Here is an 18,756-nt window from a genome sequence, read left to right as displayed (position 1 = left end):
TAAAACGTCCCAAGGCGCTAAATAAATGGAACACAGAGGGATACAATAATGCACAACACTTTAGACAGGGAATTGCTATTGATAATTCAAGTATGGTAAGCATTCATGTAAACAGCTCATAACAGATCCTAAAGCACTATTTATGCTCATCTGTTCTAATTATAGATAGTGATACCACAGTACGTCTTTAAAAAACAATATGTACTGAACTCCCCATATTCAAATACAAGTTTTTTCCCCCAGCTGTATAATTGTCTTCCATCCTGGATAGAAAATCTTAAAAGCAATTAGAAACACCTGACATTTTGTGGAAGCATCAAAATAATGCAACAATCACGACTAGAGAAGATGGGCCATGTTGGAGGAAAAAATAATTAGCCTCTAAACAGCAGCAGGTGAAAGTACTTTGTCATGATTAAGAGTTCAGTGACAAAAAAAATGTCAGCATAAGCAGATGATAAATAATCCTCCAATAAGCTTCATAACCTATTAACTCACTTAATGCATCCATAATAAAGATGAGCAACCAAAATTATACCCTGTCCAAGGGCTCTTTGTGTTCAGAATAGCTCATGGAATGGGGGCTATTTTCATTAGCGAAACATAAGCTTAGCAGAAATCTGATAAAAGTTGTTAAAATTATGAAAAGATTAGATTCTATGTTGTTGAATAGGCTATTTGAGATGATAGGACTTGGGGGTCATGTGTACAAAATGCTGAGGAAAAGATTCAGGTTAGATATTTATTTTCACAGTGGGCATTTGTCTTCTGGAACAAATTACTTAAGCAAGCAATGAGTATGGATTCTCTGCAATCCTTCAAAAGAGAGCTATATATGTTCCTGCGAGAGGAGGGCATTTCCAGTGATAGAAGACACATTGTGAGTTAGCTGCGATAAGAAGCATTTATGGATTACCGTGATTACCTGGAGCTTAGTTTGAAATAATTTTCTGAAGATTTCTTTTTTAAATTGACCTTTTTTTTTGTCTTTTCTCGGAGATTGCACAACTAGGGGAGTGGGTTCAAGGTGTACAAAACAAAGCTGGCCAGTATCTGGATGAGGTGGGTTTGATGGACTGGATGGTCTTTTCCAATCCTTTTTGTGTATTTGTACAGACTAGTATAGTAGTAGTGAAACTTTTATGCTGCTGTAATGAAGTACAGTCCCCACCACTTACACTGTCCCCACTTATCCCAGACAGCCGTATATGTCAGCCAAATTGTGCTAACCATTTGCAATTGCCATATGTGCCATTTACAATGGCACCGCTTAAACCATAAGCACATCGACTATTTTGAGCAATTCAAGCAGTTGTTCGCATTTTTTAAAAGTTCGATTAGATATCATTAATTCCCTCCACCTTCAGGTGAAACAACAACTTGCATTTATATAGTGCCTCTAACATAGTAAATTGTCCCAAGGCACTTCACAGGAGCGATTACCAAACAAAATTTGACACTGAGCCACATAGAGATATTAGGACAGCTTGGTTAAAGAGCTGGGTTTTAAGGAGCATCTTAAAGGAGGAGAGGTGGAGAGGTTTAGGGATGAAATTGCAGAGCTAAGGGCCCAGGTAGCTGGATGAAAACGAAGGAGGAAAATTTTAAAAATCGAGACATTGCTGGACTGGAAACCAATATAGGTCAGCGGGTACAAGTGTGATGGATGAGCGGAACTGGACACAAGTTAGGATATGGGCAGCAGAGTTTTGAATGAGCACAAGTTTATGGAGGTGCAAGGTGGGAGGCCGGCCTGGAGAGTATTGGAATAGTCGAGTCTGGTGGTAACAAAGACTTGGATGCAGGTTTCAGCAGCAGATGAGCTGAGGCAGGAGTGGAGATGGGAGATGTTGGCATTCTTGGTGATGTAGAGGAAAAGGTTTGGAAGTTCAGCTCCGGGTCAAATAGGATGCCAAGGTTGCGAACAGCCTGATTCAGCCTCAGACAGTTGCCAGGGAGAGTGACGGAGTCAGTGGCTAGGGAACAGAGTTTGTGGGGGGTACCGAAGACAATGGCTTCGGTCCTCCCAATATTTGATTGGAGGAAATTTTCTGCTCATCCAATACTGGAAACTGACAAGACTGCTGTGTAATTCAGCCCGTTCAGGTCTACAACACTACAGGTGAAAATGACCAGACCACTATCTCGGTCTCCAGTTTGGATCATTACACAGGCATTTAAACAGACAGAGCAGAAAGTCGATGGATGATGATAATGATTCCCTCGTGCTTTTTTAACAAATTGTCCTACATGTTAGCAGACTTGTGTATAAACAAGACTGACGATGAAATTAACATGGAATTCCCTGTGCTTTTAAAAAAAACTATCTTCATTACACCAGCCACCGCAAATAATATGCGAATCCTGTTAGTACGCGTGGGGACTGTAATGTTAATGTAACTACAAATCAGGAAAGTGAGCTTCCCTCATTTTTTCTGAAAGACTAGATTCTCCTTGAAACACTGCTTTTTGTACTAAATTTCAATTTAACAATTGTGTAGACTATTATGTATTATGTATGTATGTATTAATTACGTATGACCAATGGATCTACCACAGACCCAATCCATGTCCGGACCGGGGTCAAGCAGGGCTGAGTCATCGCGCCAACACTCTTCTCGATCTCCCTCACTGCAATGCTCCATTTCACTCTCAACAAGCTCTCCGCTGGAGTGGAACTAAACTATAGAACCAATGGGAACCTGTTCAACTTTCGTCGCCTCCAGGCTAGATCCAAGGTCGTCCCAACCTCTGTCATCGAACTACAGTCGCGGACGACGCTTGCTTCTGCGCACAGAGGCCGAACTCCAAGTCATCGTCAACACCTTCAACGAGGCATTTGGAAGTAAGGGCCTTACACGAAGACAAAGGTCCTGCACCAACCTGACCCCGCCACACAGCACTGTCCCCCCGGTCATCAAGATCTACGGCGCAGCCTTGGACAACGTAGACCATTTTCCATACCTCAGGACCTACTATCAGCAAGGGTAGACAGACGGCGAAGTCCAACACCAACTCCAGCGTGCCAGCGCCACCTTCAGTTGCCTGAGGAAGAGAATGTTTGAAGACCAGGACCTCAAATCTGGCACCAAGTTTATGGTCTACGAGTAGTAGTGATACCCACCCTCCTATATAGCTCAGCGACGTGGACCATATACAGTAGCCACCTCAAAGTGCTGGAGAAGTACTACCAGCACTGCCTCCGCAAGATCCTGCAAATCCACTGGGAGGATAGACGCACCAACATCAGTGTTCTCGATCAGGCCAACATTCCCAGCATCGAAGCACTGGCCACACTCGACCAGTTCTATTGGGTGGACCACATCGTCCGCATGCCCGACACGAGACTCCCAAAGCAAACGCTCTACTCGGAACTCCGACACGGCAAGCGAGCCCCAGGTGGACAGAGGAAATGTTTCAAGGACACTCTCAAAGCCTCCTTGATAAAAGTGCAACATCCCCACCGGCACCTGGGAATCCCTGGCCCAAGACCGCCCTAAGTGGAGGAAGAGCATCCGGGAAGGCGCTGACCTCGGAGTCGCGTTGCCGAGAGCATGCAGAAACTGTGCACAGACAGTGGAAGGAGCGTGCGGCAAACCAGACTCCCCACCCACCTTTTCCTTCAACGACTGTCTGTCTCACCTGTGACAGAGACTGTAATTCCCTTATTGGACTGTACAGTCACCTGAGAACTCACTTTTAGAGTGGAAGCAAGTCTTCCTCGATTTTGAGGGACTGCCTATGATGATGAGACTACACTACTGTTTAATATTTTTTAAAAACATGATTAAAGCCACCTACATTAACTGTACTTCATTGTGGAAGTAGACTGTAATTTCATTTCTATTCCTGTGCTGCACAATACCTCTTTGTATGAAGACATAATTCTTTCAATCGCATCAGCTCCAGCAGCCAGCAGATTTCGTGCAGTGGTGAAAGCTTCTGTTCGTTCACTAACCAAACTTACTTGCTTGTGACCATCTTCTGACTCTTGAAAAAAATATAAGTATACATATTAAATTATACTCCATGGAACAGGATTGTTTTAATCATATCTGCTCTGAATATGTATTTTCCCTTGTACTGAAAATAGCAGCACTGCAATTGTGTACTGATACTATACAAGTATGAAGTTTTGCTGCTCTCTGATGATCCAGTTGGTTTTAACCGGAGAAAACTGGATCTGTTTTAGTCAGTTATTTTTTTGTGATTTCCTGATATTTCTTTCAACGTTTTAATTTTCAATGCATAAACACTAAGTAACAAGATTATTTGCTTCCCTCCCCTCAAAAACATAACGTATTGTCCTACAGCTGTACAGCAGAGTTAGCCGTAATCCATATTTTACATTAGAAAACCTTAAGCATATTGAGAAACACAGTAGATCCTGGGAGAGAAGTTATTCTCCATTTAATGTAATACCAATAGATGCACATTGAATAATTAAAACAATGATTACATCAAAATCAATGTTTTTCACAGTACTGACTTTTATTAAATGTCACTGTACATGTGTCTCCACCAAAAATACAGATAATATAACTTATATTCTTCTGTTTTGTTGTTGTACTTGGGGATTCTAATTTAAACTGAAACCACTGACAAACACACCAATATGAAAAATCCTCAATCTAAATTTTATAAAACACCAGAAAAAAGGAACATGCTTCTGTTGACTACAAAAGACCACCTATCTAAATAAAATTCTATGCTCCTTTGAGGTTGCATTTATACTGCAAGTTTACTGTAGGGGCGAAGCATTTCAGTTTTGCACCAACTTTAAACTGGAGGTGTAAACCCTGGATAGGGGGCTGATCGGACTCCAGGGCAAAATAAAGAGAGACTTCTTAGGAGGGGAGAAATAAATTCCCACCACTTTGGTTTTAGCATCTTGGACACTTAATAAATGTAACTGATCTTAACTTAATTGTTTACAGAGTGGGAATTTTCCCCTCTCTAATCATTATATTTCTAACTTTTAGAAGATAATTATGTACATGCATATATTCAGGCAAACACGAGCTCTCTCCTAAACAGACAGTTAAAGTTTCAGTTCGCCAAGAGCCAATGGCTCTGCTGACTGACCCAAACTGCAGCCATTATTCTGCAATCCGAGTGACTACCAGTGTTGTATCTATTTATATATTTGAAGTAGCATGTAAAAAGGCGAGGTGTAAAAATTCAGAATGGTTCAATAATGGTTTATTTATGGTTAGAAAAAAACTTGAATGCAAAGAATATTTCAATGTTTTAGATGCAGGCTGCACAAATAGTGGGCCTCAGGCTACATCCAGATCAGGAAGCCATTAAAACCAAAATGTATGTTTGCCTCTGCAAGACAGGTCACTTTAAAATCACTTTTCCAATGAAATCCATTAAAATTCTGATCCCCCTTCGTAAGTCTTTGCCTTCCAAGTCACCCCTTGAAATTCCTACTGTTTTGCTTGGGTGATCCAACTTTGTTGCTATTGGATCCTGGAGTAAAACAGCATCAATTAGGAACCAGAAGTTAAGGTAAGAGCCAAATTGGTGTGCGGGGGAGAGAAAGAATGTTTCCATGAATGGGAAGGGGACAGGGAAGGGAAGAGGAGAAGAGTGCCTCAATTAATTGGAAAGATGTGGTGAAAGAGGAGAACCTCTCAGGTGGGTGAGAGTGGGGAAGAGAAAGAGAAAACTCTGCCGCTATGAATTTGGAAGAAGAGTACCTCAGTGAGCTGGATGGAGGGGGGGGCGGGGAAGAGGTGTAGCAGGAAGGGAAGGTGGTGAAAAGAGTGCCTCTGAACTGGGGAAGGGAGGAAGAAGAGCATCTGTGTGAAGGGGAATTGTTAGAAAAACCCAACCACACAATTTTAAAGTTATTTACAAGTAAGAAATTTGAGCAAAGCGTAAGGAGTGTGGCCATCTATGAGCCACTAGAAAATTAAATTGCGAAAGTTTAAAAAAAATCAGATTTAGCAAGAGAGAAAAGCAATTTCTCCACAAGAATTGAGGGAAATTTTCTGCACTTTTTGGAGCTGATCCTTGCCAGGAGTGAAAAAGGCAGGAGAGCAGTGTGAGGGAAAGTGAGTGGACACAAATGGGTCGGAAAGTGCATTCTTTCCATCGTAAGAGCACTGACCCTTCACACGTTAGAGTTCTAAATGAATGAGTAACTAATTAAAATAATGTACTTGTCACTTTTAATCCCTCGATGTTTATAACACATTAATGTGCCTTAACTTTGGCACGTGATAAGAGTTGTTACATAACAGACTAATAAATCATGATGTTACAAAATCTCTTAAAACGTGGAGCTATAATGATAAATGTGAAATGATGAGCTGTTATGTCATAAAACTAATCTCTTGCTAAAATATTTTTTAAGGAGTTCAGGTTAAACACTGGAAGAGTAAATACCTTGATCAAATTATACATTATTCAAATGAAAGAAATGGAATGTGACTCAATTTCATTTATAGCAGACTTTGGTTTGAAATTGTGCGATGAAACATTAACACATTTGCTAAATACCGCACCTCCAATTTCAACCCATTTGTATCTATTTGGAACTCTAGACCCCAAAATCACTAACATTTTTGGTCAGAGGACTTCTAGTCAAAACAATGTGTTTTAGACAAAAACGGTGTAAGGATCCAAACTCCTTCGAACATTATTAATACTGATTCAGTACTAAGATCAACAATTTTTGAACTCGAACATAAGCTGAAAGACAAAAGATCCAAATTAGCCCAGAGGAACTAAAATAAACCAGTGACTATAATTATACTAAATATAATAGAGCAATAGGTTTTTAAAAAGAACTACACAATTCAAGAACAAGAAGTTGATAAATTGAACATCAATCTTTAATTTGGTTCAGTGCAAAATCATTCTTTGTTTTCTTTGGCTAGATGTTTAAACCATCAAATAGTATTTACAGATTCCTTAAACTCCTAGTTAGAATGCAACAAGATTAATTTGGAGACAAGAAAATAACTGATTCTCCTTTCACTAAATTTATTAAAAATGTTAAAGTGAAACAGAATATCTGATATTAAATAAATTTTGTTTTAAAATGCCAATCCATAACCTTAATAGACTTTTCTTAAAAGTTACTTCATTTTCAAGATTTCTGTTTGATAATGTTATCAGAATTATGTCACAATAATGAACTGGACTGAGTTCATTCATTCAGCACTTATCTACATTTCCAGACTACAGAACAATTTGGTCGAGCAACCTATTGTATCCTCCTTGTTCCATTGGCCCCAATTTCCCTACTCATTTGCCCTTTTATGTGCAAGGAAATAATAATCCACTGCTGCTAATGCAGGTACCAGTTACTTGATAGTGTGGGGAATTCGCATGTACTGAATTTATCCCAGTGGACAACAGGAAGCCAATAAATCCTACCACAGCTATCAAAGTAACAAATTAATGGTAGTGAAGTAGGTAACAAGTCACTATTCTTGCTGGATCAAAGTACCACTTAGGGCACTGTACCTCCACTCTGTACTGAACATACAGTAGCAAGAAAGTAGGACAAAAATTTGCATTTCTATAGTGTCTTTATCACAGAAAAGGTCCCAAGGGATTTTAAAGGAGATTTAAAATTAATGCCAAGCAGTCATGTGAGGCAGGTAGGAGAAGTTGCTGCAGGGCATATACAGGCTACAATGTGACAGGCAGGTACATAGTTCAGCAAGGGCTACAGAAGCCTGTGGCATGCAACAAAAACAAATTGGTTTGTCAACATTTGAATTGGGTGGATATAAAAGATAGTGGAATGCATAAAACATCTTTAACTGAGGAGATTATGGAGGAGAATGTAGTGATCAACCACGTTGGATGCTGTAGTGAGATTGGGAAGAATTAATAAAATTTCCACTGAGATGTACAGTATTAAATACTGCAAGACTTGCCTAATGAATTATTTGTGCTGTGGAACCTTGATACCCTGTACAACAAATCTCCCATTTCTAGCCCTGCACATTCATGGCTTCTCATAATTATGACTTTTTCCTGCTATATTTGGGATGCAGTTTTACAAATCTTCTTCTGCATCTACTAGCACGGAGTAGAAATAGTAGTCAGTCACTAACAAGTACATGAGAGCAGTCTGAATGCTTTTTCCCTTTTTGTGGAATGATTTATGCTTGGGGCTTTCCCATAATAGTATCACAGATCATTATCTAACCATATCATTTCTGGGGCTACAATGTGTATATATCAATAACAAACCAAATGTTTTAATCCAGTTAGAAAATTTGCCTCATTACCATTGTCTGCAAAACCTGTTGCCGTGATGATGGGTACTGCTACCATGACTAATCCACTCCCACTCCACACATATTTCATTAGAAACTGCTCCAACATAATGTACCAAAGTCTTTTGGACAAAATAAGATTCATCTGGGCAGCAAGTGACTTGTAACTTTTCTGCAGCTGGTTCATTTCCACCTAAGAAAACAAAATGGAAGACAACAACAAAGTATAAATATTACATACACCAACTTTATTTTAAAACAGTGAAAGGTATCCGTGTAAAATTTCAAACGCATTAGTGCCTGAAATGTGTAGAGCAGCTGGAATTTTGAGAGGCGATTTGAATTTTGGAAACAAATACTACTGCAGCATACTAATGGATCATTTTTGTCAGTTCTCTACTGTCTATCTTGTAGTGCCGACCAGGAATACATAAATGTCAACAGGAACATGGGGAATTGTTTATCCAAATGGTCCTCGCACCCAAGTTCAGATAAAGCTTAAAAACCTAGAGTAATGCTGAAAATTTTAAAAGACTCGCATTTCAACTCCTCTGATGACTTTTGGAAAGCTACTACTTTAAATCATTTTAATCTACACTTTAACTGGGAATAGCAGCATCAATAATGGATTCTTTATAACTCAAAAATAACACATGTATTACCAAATTTGTCGTGTTTAATATATGACAGTTTTCACAGCATTTTAAATATCACAGAAACTTTAGGCCTTATGATACATTTTAATGAACAGATTTAAGTTTATGGCGTCTTGTTATTGTAGTTACTTTCTCTAAAGGATCGTGTCAACACAAAAACCAGGTGTTTTAAATTTCTGAAGTCAGTATAAAAGAACTTTTCTGTTCATTATCAAAATGGAAAGCTGTGTAAACAAGGTACTACAGGTTGTGAATTAATTCCAAAGCTACCAACGTACCAATACAGTTGAATCATAGAATCTTACAGCACAGGAGGCCATTCGGCCCACTGTGCTTATGCCAGCCATTGGAGATGTTCAATTTTGTCCCAAACCCCAACTTTTTCCCCGTAACTCTGCAAATCAGTACACTTCAACTACATTTCTAATAGCCTTTTGAAAGTTCCTGTGGAATCTGCCTCCAGCAGCCTTTCAGGTAGTGTGTTCCAGCAACCTTCTGTGTGAAGAGATTTCTCCTCACTTCCCCTCTACTTCTTTTGCCAACTATTTTAAATCTTACACCTCTGGTTACCAACCCACTTGCCAGAGGAAACAGTTTCTCCCTACTTACTCTATCTAAACCCTCATAATGTTGAATACAGGGTACCTCTATTAGGTCACCCTTTAATCTTCTCTGCCCCAAGGTGAACAATCCCAGCTTTCTCTAATCTCACCACATAACTGAACTCCCTCATCCTTGGTATCATCCTGGTAAACCTCCTCCGTACACTCTCCAAGGCCTTGACATCCTTCCTAAAGTGCGGTGCCCAGAGTTGTACGCAATACTCAGCGGAGGCCTACCCAGTGATTTGTAAAGGTTGAGCATGGCTTCCTTGTTTTTGTATTCACTGTTCCTATTTACAAAGCCAAGTATCCCATATGCTTTCTTAGCCACCTTATCAACTTCAAAGATTTATGAATATGCACCCCCAGGTGGCCTCTGCTCTTAAACACCCCTCTCAGAAATAGTGCCATTTAGTTTATACTGCCTCTCAATGTTGTTCCACCCAAAGTGCATCACTTCACACTTATCTGCATTAAATTGCATCTATCATGTGTCTGCCCATTTCACCAGTCTATCAATGTCCTCCTGATGTCTGCTACTATCCTCCTCACTACTTATTACGTTGCCAAGTTTTGTATCATCCGCAAATTTCGGAAATGTACTCCCTATACCCAAGTCCAGGACATTTATATACAAGGAAAGCAATGGTCCTAATTCCGATCCCTGGGGATCCCACTGCATCCTACTCTCCAGTCAGAAAAAAATCCATTTGTCACTACTCTCTGCCTCCTAGCCTTTAACCAATTACATACTCAAGTCACCAACGTCCCTTTAATCCCATGTGCTTCTATTTTATTACCAAATGCCTTTTAAAAGTCCATATATACGCAACATTTACTGCAGTACGTTCATCAACCCTCTCTATTACTTCAAAGAACTCAATCAGGTTCATGAGACATGATTTCCCTTGAACAAATCCATGCTGGCTGTTCCTTATTGACCCAAGCTTCTAAGAATTAATTTTGTCCTTGATAATGGTCTCCAATAGTTTTCCCACCACTGACTTTAGAGTGACTGGCCTGTAGGTACAAAGTTTATGTCTCTCCCTTTTTTGAATAATGGTGTAACATTGTCAATCCTCCAGTTCTCTGGCAAAACTCCCACATCCAAGGAGGAATCAAAAATTGTGGTCAGAGCTTCTGCTATCAACCTTGCTTCCCTCAGCAACCTAGGATGCATCCCATCTGGACCAAGTGATTCCAACCTATTTAGCACCTTATTTCTATCTACTTTTATCATATCCAATATCTCTACTCCCTCCTCCTCTACTGCAACATTGGCCCAGAAATTCCGGCCTCCCAGGTCAGTTTTGATTGTGTACCGACCTGGGAAGGCATCGCAAAAGCCGGTTTTCAGCTTGACAGATCCAATGCATCTCCACATCCAGGGCATTCGCAAGGGCAACATTGTGGTCTTTACCCATATCTTTCCCAGCGGATGTCCTGAAAACTTGTGCCTGATAAAAGCAGGTGCGTTGCCTACTTTTACAGGCGTAAGAGTTTTAAAACACACTTAAAACATTAAAAAATAAAAGTTTAAAAGCACATTTTATTTTTAAAAACCCTACCCACTATGTCAAATTTATTTTAAAGCATAATTTTAAAAACTTTTTTTAAAGTTTTAAAAATCGGAATTAAAAAAAATAATACAGGCAACACTCGATTATCCAGGGATTGGGCTATGCCGGGTAAACAATTTCTCCGTTAGAGCGATTGACATAAGAAAGTTAAAACCCGATGCCTTCCCGGACCGAAAGGACTCCGAACACACCGGCCTGATGCCTTCCCGGGCCAAAATTTTAAATCCCATTACAATAGTTTCCCGTTGGATCCATGTGCGGCTAATCGAGAGTTGCCTGTACATAAGTAACTTTAATTTAAATTAATGTTAAATATGTAGTGTATTTTTTCTATTTTTTTTATTAATGTTATGTGTGTTTGGGGGGGTTTCTCATTCATAATAATGGGAACTCCAACTTACGAAGTTCCATTATTATGAATGAGAACATACTTTACCTTGATTGGCTGCCCAGAGCCATGTGACTGCAGCTCCAGCCCTGCACACATCCTGACGTGCACGCGCTGCGATGCGCAGTCAGTGAAGGACCCAGGACCGGGATCTCTCGTGGGCACAGCAGCTTCAGTTAAGTGCGCTTCTTTTTTCTAGAATCCAGTCGAATGCCCGCCGGAAGGAGAAACCGGGATTTCTGGGCTATTAACTTCATCCTCTTCTTTTGTGAAGTAGGTAACATAGACTACTTATGTAAATAAGCAAGGAATAGTTGCATTCCTCTTTTTGGGATTGTGAGAGCAGGTCTTTGCTTCAGTGTAAACTTTTTCTGCCCCCTAACATCAAACTTTAAACTTAAAGCAGAATATGCACGGGACAATCCTTAACTTTTCTCAGTTTAGCAGCTAAAATAGAAACTTTTGCACTGGTTAGAACGGAGGCATATTGTGAAAATATATTTCATGCATGATGATTAATGGAATAGGATTAAATCTTATAGCTCTCAGTACCAACACATCAAATTTCAGCTCCAGCAGCAGGGTGCTACACATGGCCAAATTCAATGGCTCCTGCTGGAATTGTATTGGTTTAGGGTGCAGTTATACCGTAGCTATCAATCACATGTTGGTAGCTACTAAATTCATTCAAAAACTGCAGCACTTCGTTTACACTACCAAGCTGCAATTCAAATAAAAGAGACTTCTGCAAATATACCTGTATGAATAAAGCCCTGCTCCTAGCTCACACTGTTGAATGCATTTAAGTAAGCGCTCGATTCCGAGGGACTGCCTATGATGATGAGATAAGTTTATAACATGTCTAGAATATCCAATGGACCAGCTTGACATTGCACTTGAGTTACATGGTGTCAAACCCAAGCATTGCGAGACTGCCTCCTCCAAGGGAGCAGGTTTCACACTGCTCCTCTCAACAGTCAAGTCAGGATATTTGAAACCTGCTCCCTTGGAAAATGTGAAAAATTATCACTATAGGACAGTTCTGTAATACCCCAACATTGAACAACTCACTAATCTTCACGTTCTAGGGTTAAAAAAAGGAACAGTCACACGGATGAAGCTATCAGTATGGCTGCTGATACTTCAAAAACATCACAACCAAGACCAAGTTCTTCCAAGTACCATCTAACTCTAACTAATACCACCAGATTTTGCAGTGCGGATGGAGTGCATAACACACCAGAATTGTTGGTACATATAACTGACAAAAGGCTCATCGTTCACAGAATCAAAGCCTCAACCATATGAATAATTTCCCATAGTATCAGACCAAGGATACTTTGATTCCTGGCTTCAACATCTCCATATTCCTCAGGCCCCAGATTTTGCTGCTCCCAGGCACCAGATAAGAAGAAAATTATCCTGCTCCAATTTAGGCCTCAATCTCCCATTCTGTCTTACTGCTCCATTCCCTAGCTCCCTTCTGCATTCCCATAGAATCATAGAAATTTACGGCACAGAAGGAGGCCATTCAGCCCACGTGTCTGTGAGCTATCCAGACTAATCCCATTTTCCAGCTCTAATCCTTCTACCAATTACTTTAAATCTGGTTATTGATCTTACTGCCAAGGGAAATAGGTACTTCCTAGCCACTCTATCTAGGCCCCATGTAATTTTATACACCTCAATTAAATCTCCCCTCAGCCTCCTCTGTTCCAAAGAAAACAACCCCAGACTATCCAATCTTTCCTCATAATAAAAATTCTCCAGTCCTGGCAACATCCTTGTAAATCTCCACTGTACCCTCTCTAGTGCAATCACATCTTTCCTGCAATATTCCCATAATGTGGCTATGGAAACAGAATGCGATCAACGACTTGACAGTATAAACACCTTTCACCTTATTCAGTGTCTGCTGCTTTTGTAAAATGGCACTTCTGACGTTCAGGAGTACTAAGTTGATTTATGAAATGAGAATCAAAAATGAAATTAAAAAGTGTTTTGAAGAGTGCGCACCCAAAACTTTAACTTGTCTGTTCTCTCCAAAGATGCTGACTGACCTGCTGTGTGTTTCCAGCGTTTCTGTTTCAGATTTCCAGCATCAACAGTATTTTTATTTTTACTTAAAAAGGAAATGCTAGAGCCGCCAATGAAAATTAACATTTTTTTCACCAAGAATGAAACCTGTAGAAATATTTTACGCAGTAACATTTGCTTACCCCTTTGAAATCTGCAGTATAGATATTCGCTGTATTTTAGTCAAGGCCAACAGCAGAGGCTTGCTTTTAAGTGCCACAGTAGGCCTCCAGCTCATAAATTATGCAGCCTGTCAAAAGTCCGATTTGGTATCATTGATCCTGGGGATATATTTATTCCATTAAAAGAAATTGGGATTAACTTTCTACTTTTTAAAAAATTCGTTCCTGGGATGTGGGTGTCGCTGGCAAGATCAGCATTTATTGCCCATCCCTAATTGCCCCTCAGAAGGTGGTGATGAGCCGCCTTCTTGAACCGCTGCAATCCTTGTGGTGAAGGTACTCCCATAGTGCTGTTAGTGAGGGAGTTCCAGGATTTTGACCCAGCAACGACGAAGGAACGGCGATATATTTTCTACTCAAGATAAAGGAATAACAACCCACTACCTGACAACTACTGTCTGTGTTAAGCGTTCTCAGATACAACATTTGTTTGATGCAGTGTAAAGTTCTCTAGACTGCATCGAAACGTGCCTTTATTCCAACCTCACTCAGCACATGCTCCTTACTCCATGCATGTAACATTTCTATCTTCCACACTAGCTATCTTTCTGATTTCATAGAATCATAGAAATTTGCAGCACAGAAGGAGGCCATTTCGGCCCATCATGTCCACGCCAGCCGACCAAGAGCAAAACTCACAAATAGTCCAGAATTATGACGAATTTTGTGCTCGGCACTCAGCTGCAACAGGAACTGGATTGAGAATAGGCAAACTCACTTCATTTAGGATTCTGATATTCAGCCCGACAGTTTGTGCGGGATTCAAACCTAGTTTTCTAACCCGCTGTGCCATCTGATATCCCCTACAAATCAAAATAACTGCTATATTTAAAGAATTAGGAAATTAATCAAATTCTGCTGGTCCCAAAAGTCAGGTGGAGTAACAAGAGAGTGAATCAATCATCCATCGCTGGATCGGGCTATCTGAGAAAACTAGGTCGGACATAAAGAAGTAGCCAAACTCTACTCAGCATATCCACATGTAAAATGAGACTCTGGTAGGATAGCAAAAGAGCACATTGTGTGGTGCACAGATGAGAAATAGGGTGTTTTGCCTGCCTCAAACAAGTTATTAGTGGGCACAAGGCCACATCAATAGAAAATGACAAGTTAATTTTGTAGCAAAATGAAAGTCATACTCAGAAAAGCCACAAGTGTATCTTGTATTGGAAACACAGATCCAGCTGAGGGTGCTCTTCTGAAGAGTGGAAAAGGAGAAAGATTGGGGTATATTGTTGTGTCAATGCAGACAGCTTGATCCTGATCTAATCCATGCAACCTACATCTGACTATATATTGATATGTTTCAAAGAATGGCACAATATTTATTTTCAAAAATGATATCCTTCAATGAGCACAAAGTTGTCTGCCACTGGCAGAATCATATTAATTCTATTACAATTTCTAATTAAGAAATGTTAATTTAATATCCAAAGCAAATCTATATATATATGTTTTTATAAACCTTTATTGTCGTTGCTTCCTTCTGGGCTACACGACAAACTGAATTTGTGTTTACTAGAGGAAGTCACTGATGAGTGCTGTAAACATTCCCAATGAACAGATAGAACCTTACTACTCTAAGAAAAATTTGCTTCAGTGTAAAGCTGATAAATCTTTAATAACAACTGAAACCAAAACGGCATCTTCTTCAGAAGCTGTATAAAAGGTTCCAGTTAATAATCGGCCAGTTTTTAAATCAGGGATTTCAACAAAACATATCAGACCCATTATTACTACAACAAAGGGTCAGATAGGAATGTATTTTCTTAAAGACGATTACATAAATAATCCATTTACTAACTCTCTTATCTTTTGATTCCAAGTATTAGTAAGGTGTCAGGTGGAGTCTAGAACAATACGCTAATGGCTTCAGTGGTACCATCTTTCATTCTCCTGACAGCCTTTAAACCATCAGTTTAATGAGCTCCAGTTTCACCGTGTAAATCCTTACCCTGTGTCCCCTGTAAAAAGCAATTTCTTCTGCATTCGCTATAATACGGGAATGGATGTATCTCAAGTATCCCTTTCTCTGGGCTTCTTCGGCCACCAGCTTGCCAAACCTTGGAGAGAAAGCTCGTAATACCCTGGCTGTGGCATACACGACAAGCCCCGCTAAAAGCGTGGGTCCTGTGGGGTTTGCTCCCCGCGAAGTCGCGGTCTGGATCAGGGTGTAGGAAGTCAGCATCACGTCCAGGATGGGCTTCGTCAGGTTGGAATACAAGTGTGCGATAGACTGAGCAAACATCATGATATCTTCTGTCAGCGACTGGTCGGGGTTCTCCAGCCTCCCGTCCATGTTGCTAACCTTGTAGTAAGTCTGATCGGTGAAGTAGGTTTGATAGGCGTGATCTACGAGACGAGTGCGAAATGCCAGAGCCAGCTTGCATTCCAGATAGCGGATCATGCTGTTGACAAACGTGGCCGGGATGGCCACCAGAAGCCATTTGACCAATTTCAGCACAAAGCTCCTGGGTTTCTTTTCAACGATTGTCTTCACGATCTTCCCGTCCAATCCGGCCACGTAAATGGAGAGAAACGTCCGGGAAATCAGAGCCACCGAGTGCAGGCAGAGCAAGCCCAGCTCCTTGGTGACCAGCTTGGGAAAGAGGATTTTCCCAAGGCCGATGAGCTGCTGCCAGAAATCAGCGTCGACGGCCGGAGACTTCTTGGGAGCGCAGTGGCTGCGTGTGTGGCGGGGTGACGGGGTTGCAGGCTGCGGCTTGCCGTGCAGGTGATGGTGGAGGAGCGGATACAACCTCCGAACGCCGTAGGCGGCGATGGCCAGGAAAACGGCTCTGCGGGCGGCCCGGGACTTGGTCCATCTCACCCCGGCCGCGGCGTGAAGCAAGTGCGACATTTGCACTCACTTGTCCAGCCCGCACACAACGGCGAGGCTGCGAGCAGTGTTCACGGAAGGCGAAAGGTCACGGGGTGTCATGGTGCAGAGCGCCCGCCACCATCCGCTCCGCACTGGAATCCGTTCACTGGCGCTGCGGCACCGCGGCGCGCGCGCAGCACGTCATTCAACGGTGGCGCGCACGACGCGCAGCACGTCTTTCAACAGTGGCGCGCACCGCGCGCACTCCCTGTCTCTCAATCTCCGTGCCGTGACGCGAAAAGAGTTTTCAGTCACTCAGGTTGCTCTGCCGTTTCTTGATATTTTAAAGATTTCCTGAGGACCAGCAAAGTTTCACTCATTGATGTTGATACACGTGAATTTTTTTAAACAAAATTGCAAGCACCATGCGATCAGAAGTGTCCAGAAAAATTTGAGTCTGCTTATTTTGTTATCCGTTCATGGGATGTGGGAGTCGCTGGCAAGGCCAGCATTTATTGCCTATCCCTAATTGCCCTTGAGAAGGCGAGCCGCCTTCTTAAATCGCTGCAGTCCATGTGGTGAAGGTACTCCCAGAGTATTGATTTTGTCGCAACAGTTTGGTACAACTGAGTGGCTCCCTCGCCACTGCAGAGGGCAGTTAAGAGGCAACCATAATGCTGTGGGTCTGTAGGCACATTGGCCAGACCAGGTAAAGGCAGCAGATTTACTTCCTTGAAAGACATTAGTGAATCAGATGGGTTTTTACCACAATCCAGTAGTTTCTTGGTCACCATTACTGATACAAGCTTCCAGATGTATTTAATTAACTGAATTTGAATTTCCCTAGCTGCCGTAGTGGGATTTGAACTCACATCTCAGACTTATTAGTCCAGATCTCCGGATTACCACATAACCACTATGTTACCGTACCCCGTGACTCTTAATGAATTCTTGGAAAACTTATTGGCCCAGCAGCAGCGGCACTTGCTGCTGACCTCGAAGAAAGCTACCAGCAAAGATCTAGCGATCTCTGTGGCGTCAATTTCAGTTGTCTCGGCCTTTGTTTGAATCTGGCGCCAAATCAAGCGTACCTCCAGTATCCAACAACAGTGATGTCATCAAGCTGGCTAAGCAGCAAATCACATTTAAGAATTCTCACAAACAGCAAACAACAAATTATATTTATATAGTGCCTTTAACATAATGAAACATCTAAAGGCGCTTCATAGTATTGAGATAAAACTTTTGATACCGAGCCACATAAGTAGAAATTAACGCAGGTCTTGGTCAAAGAGGTATGTTTAAAGGAGGACTTGAAGAAGGAAAGAGAGGTTTAGGCAGGGAGTTCCAGAGCTTCGGGCCTAGGCATGGCCACCAATGGTTAAACGATTATAATTAGGGATGCTCAAGAGGGCAGAATTAGAGGAGCACAGACAGCTCGAGGGGTTGTGGGGCTGGAGGAGATTACAGAGATAGGGAGGGGCGAAGCCATGGAGGGATTTGAAAATAAGGATGAGAATTTTGAAATCGAGGTGTTGCTTAATCAGAAGCCAATGTAGGTCAGTGAGCACAGGGATGATGGTTGAGCGAGACTTGGTGCGAGTTAGGACACGGACAGTCGAGTTTTGGATCACTTCTAGTGTTACGTAGGGTAGAATGTGGGAGGCCAGCCAGGAGTGCATTGGAATAGTCAAGTCTAGAGGTAACAGCAGCGGATGAGCCGAGGCAAGGGCAGAAACGGGCAATGTTATGGAGGTGGAAATCGGCGGTCTTAATTATGCTGCCATTAAGTGGTCGAAAGCTCATTTCAGGGTTAAGTATGAGACCAAGGCTGCAAACAGTCTGATTCAGCCTCAGACAGAAGTTGGGGAGAGGGATGGAGTCAGTGGCCAGGGAATGGAGTTTGTGGTGGGGACCAAAACCAATGGCTTCTGTCTTCCCAATATTCAATTGGAGAAAATTTCTGCTCATCCAAAACTGGATGGTGGACAAGCAGCCTGACAACTTAGAGACCGTGGAGGGGTTGAGAGAAGTGGTAGTGAGGTAGAGCTGGGTGTCATCAGCGTACATGTGGAAACTGACGCTGTGTTTCCAGATGATGGCACCAAGGGGCAACATGTAGATGAGAAATAGGAGGGGGCCAAGGATTTTTCCAGAGTTAACTATGCGGGGGCAGGAAGAGAAGCCGTTGCAGGTGATTCTCTG

General features: G+C 41.6%; 1 protein-coding gene across 6 annotated transcripts in view; it reads right to left on the bottom strand.

Annotated features, from left to right (window-relative positions):
• Positions 1-18,756, bottom strand: part of LOC139278577 (ATP-binding cassette sub-family D member 2) — a 165,167-nt gene that overhangs the window by 111,320 nt on the left and 35,091 nt on the right. For 5 of the 6 annotated variants that reach the window (XM_070897503.1, XM_070897501.1, XM_070897502.1 and 2 more), the window contains 2 exons: positions 8,259-8,439; positions 3,866-3,990 (listed from right to left, as the gene is read on the bottom strand). In XM_070897503.1, coding sequence (XP_070753604.1) covers positions 3,866-3,990; positions 8,259-8,433 — 300 coding nt within the window. In that variant the 5' untranslated portion in view covers positions 8,434-8,439. Of the gene's footprint in view, positions 1-3,865; positions 3,991-8,258; positions 8,440-15,684; positions 16,709-18,756 lie in introns of those variants that run through there. The other variant, XM_070897500.1, reaches the window with a different exon arrangement.

This window comes from Pristiophorus japonicus, chromosome 13 (genome assembly GCF_044704955.1).
Source record: "Pristiophorus japonicus isolate sPriJap1 chromosome 13, sPriJap1.hap1, whole genome shotgun sequence".
Taxonomy (NCBI): domain Eukaryota; kingdom Metazoa; phylum Chordata; class Chondrichthyes; family Pristiophoridae; genus Pristiophorus; species Pristiophorus japonicus.
This window is presented reverse-complemented; position numbering and strand designations above follow the sequence as displayed.